This window comes from Schistocerca gregaria, chromosome 7, assembly GCF_023897955.1.
Source record: "Schistocerca gregaria isolate iqSchGreg1 chromosome 7, iqSchGreg1.2, whole genome shotgun sequence".
NCBI classification, from domain to species: domain Eukaryota; kingdom Metazoa; phylum Arthropoda; class Insecta; order Orthoptera; family Acrididae; genus Schistocerca; species Schistocerca gregaria.
In genome coordinates, this window is record NC_064926.1 from 47,088,713 (window position 1) to 47,104,480 (window position 15,768).

General features: G+C 46.7%; 1 protein-coding gene across 4 annotated transcripts in view; it reads left to right on the forward strand.

Moving 5' to 3' along the window:
* LOC126282023 (prothoracicostatic peptides) overlaps positions 1-15,768 on the forward strand; it is a 558,509-nt gene that overhangs the window by 299,736 nt on the left and 243,005 nt on the right. For 2 of the 4 annotated variants that reach the window (XM_049981416.1, XM_049981417.1), the window contains exon 2: positions 10,698-11,127. In XM_049981416.1, coding sequence (XP_049837373.1) covers positions 10,702-11,127 — 426 coding nt within the window. In that variant the 5' untranslated portion in view covers positions 10,698-10,701. The remainder of the gene's footprint in view (positions 1-10,697; positions 11,128-15,768) is intronic. The other 2 variants (XM_049981418.1, XM_049981419.1) reach the window with 1 other exon arrangement.

Consider the following 15,768-nt stretch of genomic DNA (forward strand, 5'->3'; position numbering starts at 1 on the left):
CGTCAATTCGTTGCAGACCCTCCTGCATTTCAGTACAATTTTCCATTGTTACAACCTCTCGATATACTACAGCATCCTCCGCAAAAAGCCTCAGTGAACTTCAGATATTATCCACAAGGTCATTTATGTATATTGTGAATAGCAACGGTCCTATGACACTCCCCTGCGGCACACCTGAAATCACTCTTACCTCGGAAGACTTCTCTCCATTGAGAATGACATGCTGCGTTCTATTATCTAGGAACTCTTCAATCCAATCACAAAATTCGTCTGATGGTCCATATGCTCTTAATTTTTTGATCAAACGACTGTAGGGAACTCTATCAATCGCCTTGCGGAAGTCAAGAAACACGGCATCTGCCTGGGAACCCGTGTCTATGACCCTCTGAGTCTCGTGGACGAATAGCGCAAGCTGCGTTTCACACGATCGTCTTTGTCGTAACCCACACTGATTCCTACAGAGTAGATTTCTAGTCTCCAGAAAAGTCATTATACTCGAACATAATACGTGTCCCAAAATTCTACAACTAATCCACGTTAGAGATATAGGTCTATAGTTCTACAAATCTGTTCGACGTCCCTTCTTGAAAACAGGGAGTACCTGTGCCCTTTTCCAATCTTTTGGAACGCTACGCTCTTCTAGAGACCTACGTTACACCGCTTCAAGAAAGGGGGCAAGATCCTTCACGTACTCTGTGTAAAATCGAACTGGTATCCCGTCAGGTTCAGTGGCCTCTCCTTTTTTGAGCTATTTTAATTCTTTTTGTATCGCTCTGTCATATATTTCGATATCTACCATTTTGTCATCTGTGTGACAATCGAGAGAAGGAACTACAGTGCAGTCTTCCTCTATGAAACAGCTTTGGAAAAAGACATTTAGTGTTTCGGCCTTTAGTCTGTCATCCTCTGTTTCAGTACTATTTTGGCCACAGAGTGTCTGGACATTTTGTTTTGATTCACCTACCGCTTTGACATAAGACCAGAATTTCTTAGGATTTTGTGCCAAGTCAGTACATAGAACTTCACTTTCGAATTAATTGAACGCCTCTCGCATAGTCCTCGTCACACTACCTTTCGTGTAATTTTTATTTGTCTGTAAGACTTTGGCTATGTTTATGTTTGCTCTGAAGTTCCCTTTGCTTCCGTAGCAGTTTTCTAACTCGGTTGTTGTACCACCACGGCGGCTCTTTTCCATTCCTTCGTTTTCGGCGTACCGCTCTGGCGCATCGTACCGCATCTCCAGCTGCAGTCTGAGCAGCAGCTGGCACCACACTTACACAACGAACTGTTAAAGATCGGTCACCTCAAGGACAGCTCCGAGCCAGTCGCCGTGTGGCCTCTATTCTCTTAATACCAAGCCACCACCATTTGCCACTTCAAATGTGTCAAGCAAGAGCTCATCGACGGGCAGGGTGGAGATGTTGTGGTTGCTGATGAAAGCTGGGTCTGCCTTGGGGCCAGTGACGGCTGTGTGTTGGCTAGAAAGAGGCCAGTTGAGCGCCGACAACCAACCTATGTGCGAGAAACACTGAACCTACTTGTTGAATTATGGTACGGGGTACGATTTCGTATGACAATAGGAACGCTCTCGTGGTTACCTCACCCACCCTGACTCAAAATCTGTACGTCGGTCTGGTGATTCGAACTGTTGTACTGCCAGAATGAGATTTTCACTCTGCAGCAGAGTGTGTGCTGATATGAAACTTCGTGGCAGATTAAAACTACCGGACCGAGACTCGAACTCGGAACTTTTGCCTTTCGCGGGCAAGTACTATGCCAACTGAGCTACCCAAGCACGAATTGCAGAAGTAAAGCTGTGAGGACGGGTCGTGAGTCGTGCTTGCGTAGCTCGGTTGGTAGAGCACTTGCCCGCGAAAGGCAAAGGTCCGGAGTTCGAGTCGCGGTCGGGCACACAGTTTTAATGTGCCAGGAAGTTTCATATCAGCGCACACTCCGCTGCAAAGTGAAGATCTCATTCTGTAAACATCCCCTAGGCTGTGGCTAACCCATGTCTCCGCAATATCCTTTCTTCCAGGAGTGTTAGTTCTGCAAGTTCCGCAGAAGAGCTTCTGTAAAATTTGGAAGGTAGGAGACGAGGTATTGGCAGAAGTAAAGCTGTGAGTCGTGCTTGGGTAGCTCAGTTGACAGAGCACTTGGCCGCGAAAGGCAAAGGTCTCGAGTTGGAGTCTCGGTCCGGCACACTGTTTTAATCTGTCAGGAAGTTTCATAAGAGTGCACAATCCGCTGCAGAGTGAAAATCTCATTCCAGCTTACGTTACTGATTGCTTGCACTCTTTGTATCCCTATCTCTGACACGTTCCATAAACTCTGCAGGGACGGATTACTGACGGAAATTAAGGAAGAAATGTCATATAAACATGTATCCGGAAATGCGTCGTTGCTACGGTAGATGGCGCTGACAAATGAAAGTTCCTCGGATCCTGTGCCGCGTGTTCGTTTGAGTTGCAGGATGTGCGACTGACGCAGCGTACCGTAAGCAGCAGAATGGTCCGGTGTTCATGTCCGTAACAAGCCGAGATGGTATTTGTGTACGGCCAATCGGATAGAAATGGTCGAGAGGCAGCAAGGCTATACCAAAACAAGTCCCATCACAGACACCAACCACGTCACACAGCATTTCAAGCCATTTTTGGGCATTTGTGTGATCATGGGCCCCTTCAGACAGACGAACGTGATGACGGGCCACGTGCATGTTGGTTGTACTAGGGTTGGTCCCAATTCTGGCGTACGCACGGTCCTCCGCCTCCCTGCACGTTCATTAGTCTACCGCAACATGGCGCCTAAACTGTAGGACCATGTGGTCTGAAGAGTGACTGTATCAGCCACTGATATACGTTTTGAATGTAGAACAACTCGGAGGTCCCAGTGAGGTCAAGCTCTTGTTGTGGTTACTTAAAACCACAGGGTTCGATGATAACGAGCCACTACGCACGGGACTCTGCTTTTTACATCCTACGTAACTGTGCTCGTTTTTAAAGTTTTGGGCAGTCTACTTACTTGCATTAAGTTGCCATCTTCTTCTAACGAGCTGAACCGCTTGTCTGGCGTATCTCGTGTGGATTCGAGCGCAAAGTATCGTTCAAACCTAACACGAAGTGCTCCCTCACTACGCAAAGCGTCATCTTGATGAAAATTACTAACTTCTTAAATAATTTCAGTTACGACGAATAAAAAAATAATATGAATAATACCTCTACATGGGGTTGTAATTGCCCTCTGTTTAGTACCTCTCGTCCGCCCTCGTAACACATTTGAAATCACTAATTAAAAGTCGGCCGGGGTGACCGAGCGGTTCTAGGCGCTACAGTCTGGAACCGCGCAACCGCTACGGTCGCTACGGTCGCTGCACTTAGGTTAGTTAGGTTTAAGTAGTTCTAAGTTCTAGGGTACTGATGACCTCAGAAGTTAAGTCCCATAGTGCTCAGAGCCATTTGAACCATTTGAACTAATTAAAATATAAGCAAAATTAACTACTTCATATAGGAATATTACTTCTAGCCTCATGGCTTGTTTATCTCCGATTAACAGAGTTATTGTCTGGCGATAATTCTTTGCCGACACTGGAGAAATGGTTCAAATAGCTCTGAGCACTCTGGGACTTAACATCTGAGGTCATCAGTCCCCTAGAACTTAGAACTACTTAAACCTAAGTACGTCACACACATCCATGCCCGAGGCAGGATTCGAACCTGCGACCGTACCGGTCGCGCGGTTCCAGACTGAAGCGCCTAGAAGCGCTCGGCCTCACCGGCCGTCCCAACACTGGAGAGCGTGGCATCACGATACCTATGGAAACGTTCAGTTTTGAATTTACCCTGGTATCTTCTAAACAAAGTTGGTGTGCTTGGGATACGTAAAGCAGCTACGCTCCTATGTGGTTCCGCAGACGTTGTTGAGTCTTTGCTTCCCTGCCTCACGTGGAAGGTCATCGCCGATGAGTGAGCGTCTTTCGGCAAACTCGCTGGAGACGATAAGTAGCCAGCACGGGGAGCCGTTTTGCGCAGCTCACGTGGCACACACTCGCCGTTGCAGAAATTCAGGCGCGTTCTCATAAATGTTGATGGCGCGCAGAGGACTGGCGCAGGCTAGCAGCGGATGCCGTGACGTCACGCGGTGCCACTCCAGTGGGTAGTCACAGGAGGTGCCGCCAAGATTTCGCATTCTGGGCTCTACTATGACAGCTCTTCAGAACCATGAGATCACATAAAATGCATATGCAGAATGATCACAGCCTACAGACGACCAGCAATTCCAAACGGCTGTTTCTTTAACGAATGGCACTACCATTTATAAAACATATACTGAAAGTACGCATTTCAGATGGTTCGGGTCCGTCATCACGTGTGACTTGTCTTAAAACGTGATTTTTTTTTTGCTCTTGAATCAGGTGAAACGTACACTCCCGTCATGAAAAGTTTTGACGTTAGGTTATGAATTTCATAACTCAAATGCAGAAAATGTGTGCGAAATAGCTGAAAAAATGAACAGTGTAAACTTACCACACAATCCAAGAAAAGCGTTTTTAACTTTTTAACACCATCTTACATCCTTCTCTCCATCCTGTTCACGTATATCACTTCACTCATAAGGCACATTTGCATACACAAGTTTCAAGCTGCAAAATACGGATAAAATTAAATTTATAAAGCAGCTTCAAACATCTCACTACTTTACAAATGAGTTAAAGTGGTAACTATTGGACGTTAAGCACGTAAAACTTTCATGGTTGAAGACACAAAACCGTTATTAGTTTCAGATTGCTCACCCGCAGACTAATGAAAAAAAAAGAAAATCGAAACTGGGAAACCAAAAAAGTGTTAACCCTTTTATCTGTTAAAGTAACCGCTTCTTCGCAAACAGTGCACAGTGCATAGTGTCAGACAGTTTATTTTAGTGTTGATGGTAGCAAAAGTAAGTAACCTCTTTTCGAGACACTATCCCTTCCGTTCAACAAACTTGCCAAGCCCTTTGTAAGGTTGTCAGTGATTAGATAACATGTAAATGACGTTTGGTGGTCGTTGTGGAATGGCTGGCTAATAGTATTCACGGAGTTTGTAAGAGTTCTGAACACAGCTACCTGGTAAAGATAGCGCCAACAATGAAACATACTGATGTCAGGTTTCGGTCTGTTTTGGAACGCAAGTTTTACCACATCAATACGAGTACGTAAAAGTTTAGTCGGGGTTTGATTTTATGTTCAAAGTTTGTTTAAAATAGCTATGTGCCCTCATTCTTAAATAGTCAAGACATAATCACATTTTCTAGCTTTGATACTTGACTTGTGCTGAGGCTTGAACGTAAGATTCATGAGTAGGTTATGAAAGCATTTCAAATTTCTAAACTCTGTTAGTAAGTATATCTTTCTCGGGTAGCACTTGAAGGAGACAGAAAACTACGCCCTCGAAATATCGTGCAAGAACGATGCTGATTTCCGTCACAACACCCGACAACCCAAGATATAATTATATGAAATAGCGAAAAACAATTTTTTTGGTGCGCCTGGGTACTGTTAGACAGGCAGTCTGCAGTTGGTATTGTGTGATCGTTTTATTCCTTTACTAATAGAGATTAAAAATCAGTTAACAGGGTCTATGGCAAAATCTCAGTCTGCAGTGGGCAAAATATTTCGGAAAACGACCACGTTGCCATCATCAGACGCACTTATCACCTCACTGCCTGTTGCTATTCCCAACTATTCCGTTCGCTGTTTGTACCCTGGTGTAAGTTCAGTTCTCTGTACGAGATTTCGACTAAGGGTCGTGCCCAGTGAGCTCTGAAATACGAATTTCTTTCAATCTTGTTTCTGGAAAAATGTTTTCACCTTTTAATTAATCCAGAAGCTGCCTCTCAGATGCTGCCGCTGTTGTAGCTGCATTGTTGCCTATGTAGTATTCACTAATTCCAGAGCCGTCTGTTGGGGCGAGCGGTTCTAGGCGCTTCAGTCCGAAACCGCGCTGCTGCTACGGTCGCAGGTTCGAATCCTGCCTCGGACATGGATGTGTGTGATATCCTTAGGTTAGTTAGGTTTAACTAGTTCTAAGTCAAGGGGACTGATGACCTCAGATCTAAAGTCCCATAGTGCCCAGAGCCATCTGAATCATTTGAACTAATTCCAGTGTATGCTGGCTCTAGTGTCTGCTGACGTCATAGAAGAAGAATCAGAAGTCAGTCCACAAAATGCAGGGGATCCGGTATTAGAAGCAAAGTTTGAGAGAATTTTGGAAGGCGAAAGAGCAGGTGGCAGACATAGATAATATTCCTTCGAAATATCTAAAATCGTTTATGAGAATGGGAGCGAGACGAATATTCAAATTAGTAGACTCTTTGAGACTGGACACATTCCAAAGGAATTTCGGAAAAATATCATCCACACAGTCCAGAGGGAATCAAAGGCACGAAAATTTGATAATTGCCGCCCAGTCAGCTTAAAGGTTTGTTTCATTACGGGATCGGCCACACTGACTGCGCAAGTTGTTGTTTACTGAAGGTTGCACGTGGAGGGCTACGTTCAATGAACTCCAAAGGTACACCGAGCGAGATTGCGCAGAGGCTAGCACACTGCACTCGCATTCGGGAGGACGACGGTTCAAACCCGCGTTCGTCCATCCTGATTCAGATTTTCCGTGATTTCCCAAAATCGCTTCAGGCAAATACCGGGATGATCCATTGAAAGGGTACAGTGGACTTCTTTCCCCATCCTTCCCTAATTCAATAGGATCGATCACCTCGCTGTTTGGTCCCCTTCCACGAACCAGTCAGCCAGCCAAAGGTACACTACCCAGAAACATTAATGTGACGTCATTGTGTACAAACACTCGCAGACAGCAGGTGGCAGCACTAGCAGTGTAGCAGTGAGGGAGGGGGAGGAGGCCACATAAAAAGTTCAAACTGTTCAAATGGCTCTGAGCACTATAAGACTTAACTTCTGAGGTCGTCAGTCCCCTAGAACGTAGAACTACTTAAACCTAACTAACCTAAGGACATCACACACATCCATGCACGAGGCAGGATTCGAACCTGTGACGGTAGCAGCAGCGCGGTTCCGGACTGAAGCGCCTATAACCGCTCGGCCACAGCGGCCGGCTAACAGTGGTGCACCACGGGCCATGGAGGACAGGGTGAACGACGTTTGGGAAGATGTGTACGGTCGGATAGACGTCCAGCCGTTGAACAACTGACCGCATAGATGAGCCAAGAGGCTACCAACAGTGTCTCCACAATGACAGCCCAGAGAACGTTGTTGCTTATGAGGCTCCGTAGGAGGCACCTCGTCCGCGCACCACGCTGGCTGCTGTCCACCGATGACGAAGGCTGGGTTTCGCACGCCAGTACCGGAACTGGACGTTCGTAGAGTGGACAGATGGCCTTTTCAGATGAATAATGGTTTATGCTCCCGCAGGCAGATGGACATTCGGATGTACCGCATGAAACGTCTGGAAGCAAACACAGGAGGGAGCGTTATGGTCTTGGGGAATGTTTTTGTGGCATTCCGCGAGTGACCTTGTGATGCTGAAAGGCACAATGGATCAGCACAAGTATGCAAGTGTTCTTGTGGACCATTTCCATCCCTACACCCAGTTTGTCTTTCCTGAGAAAGACGTTGTCTACCAGTAGGACAATGCAGCGTGCCCCTGTGCTCGCAGTTTGGGTGCGTGGCTTGAAGAGCACCAGAATGAGTTTACCGCGTCGCCTCGTCACCAGCTGCCCGGATTTAAACCCAACAGGGGGTCTGTGGGATCACCTCGATCGGGCTCTTCGTGCCACGGATCTTCATCCGAGTAGCCTAGCGCAGCTGGCCACGGCGCTGGACTCGGCATGGCGCTGTTTCTCTGTGGGTACCGTTGAGAACCTTAGTGACTTTCTGCACGTCACGCTGCTGTCCGCGCCGCACAAGGTGGTTACTCCCGCTTTTGACAGGTGGTCACAGTAATGCTTGTGAACAGTGTAAATTCCAGCGAGTTGTTCGTAATTATTCTCTAGATTATCCGTTGGAGGCTTCCCAATGTCATGCCTTCTAAAGCTGTTTCGATTTCTCCATTAAATTTCTTCTGCACAGACCATGGCCCCTAGCAATCACTTCAAAGATAGTGCATTTTAAAGAGTCTTCAAGACTATTGCTACAGTAATACAATGAAGCCTCGATACACAATTATTAATCCAGACAAAAATGTGGGAAACGCTACTTCAAAATCAACATTATACAAAAGCTAGTCTGAAATCATTCATCTGTGCGGCTAGTCCCGGCGGAGGTTCGAGTCCTCCTTCGGGCATGGGTGTGTGTGTTTGTCGTTAGGTTAATTTAGGTTAAGTAGTGTGTAAGCTTAGGGACTGATGACCTTAGCAGTTAAGTCCCGTAAGATTTCAGACACATTTTTGAAATCATTCATCACAGCAACGATTTCGGTACCTTATTATATACCTTTGAGCACCACGACATTCACGAAAAAGTACACTGTATCTGTTTACAAGTTTATTCAGTTCATAACGTTGCACTATTGAGAATAAAAGTTCAGGTTATTTTATTAAGTGAAATGTAGCGCTCGTGATCTATACATTCACGCGAGGGGCGCACTTCTGTGATTGCTCGATTAAGTCCGCTATTTATTCCCAACATTACACTTATTCTTTTGTAAATCTTTGCAGGTCAGATTTTAATAACTAAAATTGTAGCTATATAGACATCAAGTTGTATCGGATTGTGATATGCAAGGAATTCCTCCAGCTTCTGTCTGCACCGTCACCATAATGAGCATACTGCAACTGCACTATAAGAAACACATCACATTCCAGAAGGCTGTTATGTTTTGTTCCTTGAAATTTTCCAGGGACAGACCGAATGCACATTGGTTCTCTACTGATACATCGTCGAAGAGAAAATATGGTTGGGCCAGAACTGTGTTTCGAACGAAGATAATACCACGATCTTCAACAGGGAAGTTAAAAATCATACATTGTACACAGTCTGATCAAAATTATCCAAACATGTACTAGTGGGCACTTATGTGGGGTGGGTCAACCCTTTGTGATGCCTTGAACACTGCACGGGGCGCTTTCAGTGAGGTGTCCGAATGTCTTTGGAGGAATAACAGTCCATTCCTCTTCAACAGCCGAAACCAGAGATTGGTTAGTTAGTTTGGCATACAAAGGGAGCAAACTACAGGGTCATCACTCCCTTTTTCTGAGGGAAGCAAGACTCAAGGTAAAACAACACCCACATTTAATTTGGGGAGGTAAAACGGGATAAAAGTAATGGGGAACCACACCGACACAGAAAACGAAAGAAAGGAACAAAAAACGGGGAAAAAGTACACCACAAAATGTCCAACCCAAAAAGACAGCGGGCCGCGGTGGTCTCGCGGTTAAGGCGCTCAGTCCGGAACCGCGCGATTGCTACGGTCGCAGGTTCGAATCAGGCCTCGGATGGATGTGTGTGATGTCCTTAGGTTAGTTAGGTTTAAGTAGTTCTAAGTTCTAGGGGACTGATGACCACAGATGTTAAGTCCCACAGTGCTCAGAGCCATTTTTTTGAACCAAAAAGACAAGGCGAGATGAACACATATAGGGAAAAGACGAACAACAAGGCAAACAAAATGCACAGAAAGAGAAAGGATGATAGAGACTGAAATTGGAGGGAGGGTGGAGGCCTCGGAGAGAAGGCCAGACTCCCACCCTTAGATGGTACGATAAAAAACCTTCTCATGAATAAAGGATAAAACTGATTCTGTTGCTGAGGCATTGTCACCCAACATCGTAGGCACGGTGCTAGGAAGGTTAAAAGTCCTCCGCAGAGTGTCTAAAATTGGGCAGTCCAACAAGGTATGGACGACAGACATAGGGGAGCAACAGTGACACCGAGGTGGGTCCCTGAAACAGAGGCAGTGACCGTGAGTTAACCAAATATGGCCGATGCGGAGCCGGCAAAGGACAACAGATTCTTTATCAGTGACTCGCATGGATGACCGCCACACATTTGTTGTCTCCTTGATAACACGGAGTTTATTTGGTGTATTGAAGGTGTGCCATTCAGTATCCCAGATCATGAAAACTTTGAGGCGGAAGACCGATCGCAAGTAGGTCTCCGGCAGACCAACCTCCAGAACTGGTTAGCTGGTAACCTGTTTGGCCAGCTGGTCAGCAAGTTCATTGTCCTGTATCCCGACACGTCCTGAGGTCCAAATGAAGGTCACAGAACGTCCACTGTTTTCGAGGGCAAATAGATACTCATGGAGGGTAGTGATGTTGGTCGTTGGTCCTGCGGCGACGTCGGGGTCTTGATTCACCGCCAAGTGTTTCACAGGGTTCATGTCTGTACTCTTAGAGGCCAGTCCATTACAGGAATGTTACTGTCCACAAACTATTGCCATACGACACGGTGCATTGTCATGTTGATAGAAACAGCCACCGTCTCGGAACTGTTCCTGTACTCCACGCAGTACTCTGTTGTAAAATTTGGTTATGTCCTCCCCTTTAGTGTGTTTGAAGAGCAATTCTTGAGGGCTTTTCTTCCAGCAGAGTATGAATTTTGTAGTTGGGTACCTTTCACGCCCCCCCTCCCACCCTCTGCTTGGTGCCCCAAGTGCATGCTTGCCTCGGTTAGGCCTTCAGCCGGCCCTGGTTGTGGGCCTTTCTTGAACCCTGACAGTGTGTGCTGAACGTCCCAATGTGGTGTGTTGCAGCAGGATGCGCCACGGCCTCCGCCCCCGTGCGGCCACCGCCAGCCTGCTGCTGCTCGCGCTCCTCGCAGCACTCGCCAGCTGCTCCCTCGCTGCCCCCCAGGCCCCCGCCGCCGACACCGTCTCTGCGGCCGCCCCCGCTGCAGCCGCCGCATCTCCAGCCGCCAGCGACGAAGACAAGTCAGACGAGGAGAAGCGAGCGTGGCAAGACCTGGGCTCCTCGTGGGGCAAGAGGGCGTGGCAAGACCTGGGCTCCTCCTGGGGCAAGCGTGCGTGGCAAGACCTGGGCTCCTCCTGGGGCAAGCGTGCGTGGCAAGACCTGGGCTCTGCCTGGGGCAAGCGTGCGTGGCAAGACCTGGGCTCTGCCTGGGGCAAACGTGCCTGGCAGGACCTGAACGCCGGCTGGGGAAAGCGAGGATGGAGGGACCTGCAGGTGAGTCACTCCAGCCAAATCTCTCTGCAACAACACATTACTGCTGAGTTCCTGGTCTGCAGTCCTAAGCTGACTTGACTGAACACACTGTATGAGCCTCTTCGTTTCTACATTACTACCGTGACCTACATCTGCCACCGTAACCGAAGTCGCTAATGCACACGACTGTCGAAGGCCTCTCCGCAGCTCGTGGTCGTGCGGTAGCGTTCTCGCTTCCCACGCCCGGGTTCTCGGGTTCGATTCCCTGCGAGTTCAGGGATTTTCTCTGCCTCGTGATGACTGGGTGTTGTGTGATGTCCTTATGTTAGTTACGTTTAAGTAGTGCTCAGAGCTATTTGAACTTTTTTTTTTTTTTTTTTTTTTTTTTTTTTTTTTTTTTTTTTTAAAGGGCTAACAAATGAGCCACTGCGAATCCTGCTGGTAGAAAACTTTTACTGCCAGTGTTTAGCCAGCAAGGGGAGAAGAGATGGCGATGTAAGGTTCCCGGTGACAAATGTTTTCTATCTACATAAATGATCTTTTGGATAGGGTGGATAGCAATGTGCGACTGTTTACTGATGATGCTGTTGTGTACAGGAAGGTGTCGTCGTTGAGTGACTGTAAGAGGATAGAAGATGACTTGGACAGAATTTGTGATTGGCGTAAAGAATGCCAGCTAACTCTAAGTATAGATAAATGTAAATTAATGCAGATGAATAGGAAAAAGAATCCCGTAATGTTTGAATACTCCATTAGTAGTGTAGCGCTTGACACAGTCACGTCGATTAAATATTTGGGTGTAACATTGCAGAGCGATACGAAGTGGGACAAGCATGTAATGGCAGTTGTGGGGAAGGCGGATAGTCGTCTTCGGTTCATTGGTAGAATTTTGGGAAGATGTGGTTCACCTGTAAAGGAGACCGCTTGTAAAACACTAATACGACCTATTCTTGAGTACTGCTCGGGCGTTTCGGGTCCCAATCAGGTCGGATTGAGGGAGGACATAGAGACAATTCAGAGGCGGGCTGCTAGATTTGTTACTGGTAGGTTTGATCATCACGCGAGTGTTACGGAAATGCTCCAAGAACTCGGGTGGGAAGCTCTAGAGAAAAGGAAGCGTTCTTTTCATGAATCGCTATTGAGGAAATTTAGAGAACCAGCATTTGAGGCTGACTGCAGTAAAATTTTACTGCCGCCAACTTACATTTAGCAGAAAGACCACAAGGATAAGATAAGAGAGATTAGATGTCGTACAGAGGCATATAGGCAGTCATTTTTCTCTCGTTCTGTTTGTGAGTGGAACAGGCAGAGAAGATGCTAGTTGTGGTACGAGGTACCCTCCGCCACGCACCGTATGGTGGATTGCGGAGTATGTAGATGTAGATGTTTGCGCCAGTGTCTTGACCGAAATTCCACATCTCTCTGCAGTATCTCAGGAAGTGACAACATGTGACGTCCTCGATGGTAATCTGACAATCAGATGATGACGTTAGGTTGGTGGCTCGCTTGGTGCTGTTTTAAAGAATTAGCCAATGTGCTGGTGCTGGGTTGCACCCTCTTCATCCATAACCACATAACTCTGACACTACACTGTACAAGCTCTTATTAGTCATTCACATGAAACACATACACACTTGACACTTAATTACATGCTGCAGGAAGGAAACAACAAACCTCCTCCACTAGTACCTCGCCCAGAATGGCGATACAGGATTCCTGCATCTGTTCTCCTACAGTCATTTACTATGTGACTACTTTGACTTTTGACTGTAATCAACATCCATTTGAAACTTCTTACTATATTCGATCCTTGGTCCCTCTCTCTCTCTACATTTTAACACGTCCCTCCTCCCCAGCCCCACCCCCACCCCACGTCCACACCACCGCCACACTTTTTTCGATAACTAAACTGACGATTTCTTGATGCTTAATGATGCCTCGTATCAACCAAACAAATCTTTTAGTCACGTTGAACTATAAATTTATGCTGTCTCGCATTCGACTGGGTACCTCCTCATCAGTTACTCGATCTAGCCAACTAGTCTTGAACATTCTTTCGTGTTATGTCATCTGTTGTGGGAGTCAGCACCGACGCAAACAAGGAAGGAGAGAAGTCCCAATGGCCAGTGACAGGAATCCAAAACGATCTGTACATAACACTTACAAATTAAAAGAACACATTATTTCTAAAAAGGAAAGAAACGTAACTTAACTTCTCGTCATGAGGGGCCTTGATGTGCTTATTGTGCCTCTTACATGTAATCGCTTTTACACAGGATTAGTGGTCGTAGAACTCAGGCTAAGTATCGTGCTAACATTACTCAATACTGATGGCCTCCAAGTCTGCGACCAAACTGGGCCCGACCAGCAATGGGCGGCTGGTTAAGTCGGCGTTGATAGGGGGCGCTGAACTCCGTCTTCCTGCAGGTATGGTGCTGCCCGCTCTTTCAATTAGTGCCTGGGTCAGAGCCTTCTCGCCGGCAGCTGTGGTCGAGCGGTTCTAGGCGCTTCAGTCCGGAACCGCGCGACCGCTGCGGTCGCAGGTTCGAATCCTGCCTCGGGAATGGATGTGTGTGATGTCCTTAGGTTAGTTAGGCTTAAGTAGTCCTAAGTTCTAGGGGACGGATGACCTGAGATGTTAAGTCCCATAGTGCTCAGAGCCATTTGAACCATTTGAAGAGCCTTCTCGATGCTGTTTCGCGGCGCTGCGGTCGCCGCTGTGCTGTCGATGCTTTAACAGTGCACATGTTGTATCACCATTTTTTTAAGCTCCAGATCTCTTTTTATCTAAACAACTTTTCGTCCACACTGCACTCCCTTACCAGGCTACACACCAGACGAATATCTTTAAAACGGACGTTCTTCTACTTATATTTACACGATAAATTTCTCCTTTTGAGATGTTTTACACTCTCTACGTCAGCGATTATCAGTTAGTTTATTGCCCAAATTGTAGAATTCAGAACTTTCCGTTTCCGAAGCTAATTCCATCAGCGTTACCTGATTTAATTCCACTACATTCGATTACAGTAGTTTTGCCTTTGCTGACGTTAATCCGCACACAACTGTTCACTTGCAGCCCCTGGCTCCTGTGTTCACAGACTTTAATTCTGAGTAGATGGTGTCAAACTACTCACTACCCTCCCCTCTTTTCCAATCAAATGACAGAGAGGAAACAAGGTATTTATTCTAAATAGCTGCAACGTACGCTATGTGCTGCACACAGAGAGGAGCTTGCCAGACTGAGACATACTCACTGATCTCTCAAACCTGAAAAAGCAACGAGATGTTGCACGTAGGCAGACACAAGTGCAGGTAGCAGGCTCTACTGGAGAGAGTGACCTGTATAGTTGCTAAGACTATGCTATCTAATGCGAGAAGTCAGCATCACGTTTTAACTTGCTCTGAAGACATCAATGGCACTCAACAGCTCTTTCAAGTCCTTCGCCATTACTGACAGAATTAGAATGTGACTGGCAAAAGCTCAAAGCTTTTATGTCTTCACAATCAACATTAATTCTGTTTCCATATTTCTGATCGATGCCCTTTACAACTTGATCTGTGCGCAGTTGGAATAATATTTAGGATAGCACTGGATAACACAGTTTTCCTTGTCTACTCAGATACATGCCGCTTTGCCAACAGCTCTAACTTTCAGTTACGCCGGGGCTCATCGACACAATCATCAACTACACAGCGCGTTACTGGGTTTCTACACTACTGGCTATTGAGACTGCTACAGCACGAAGATGACGTTCTACAGACGCGTTATTTAACCGACAGGAAGAAAATGCTGTGATATGCAAATTATTAGCTTTTCAGAGCATTCACACAAGGTTGACACCGGTGGCGACACCTACAACGTGCTTACATGAGGAAAGTTTCCAACCGAATTCTCATACACAAACAGCAGTTGACCGGCGTTGCCTGGTGAAACGTTGTTGTGATGCCTCGTCTAAGGAGGAGAAATGCGTACCATCACGTTTCCGACAAAGGTCGGATTGTAGCCTATTGCGATTGCGGTTTATCGTATCGCGACATTACTGCTCGCGTTGGTCGAGATCCAATGACTGGTAGCAGTATATGGAATCGGTGGGTTCAGGAGGGTAATACGGAACACCGTGCTGGATCCCAATGGCCTCGTATCACTAGCAGTCGAGATGACAGGCATCTTACCCGCATGGCTGTAACGGATCGTGCAGCCACGTCTCGATCCCTGAGTCAACAGATGGGGACGTTTGCAAGATAACAACCATGTGCACGAACAGTTCGACGACGTTTGCTACAGCATTGACTATCAGCTCGGAGACCATGACTCCGGTTACCGTTGGCGCTGCATCACAGACAGGAGGGCTTGCGATGGTGTACTCGACGACGAACCTGGGTTCACAAATGGCAAAACGTCATTTCTTCGGATGAATCCAGGTTCTGTTTACAGCATCATGATGGTCGCATTCGTGTTTGGCGACATCGCGGTGAACACACATTGGAATCTTGTATTCGTCATCGCCGTACTGCCGTATCACTCGGCGTGACGGTATGGGGTGCCATTGGTTACACGTCTCGGTCACCTCTTGTTCGCATTGACGGCACTTTGAACAGTGGACGTTAAATTTCAGATGTCTTACGACCCGTGGCCGTACCCTTTGTTCGATCCCTGCG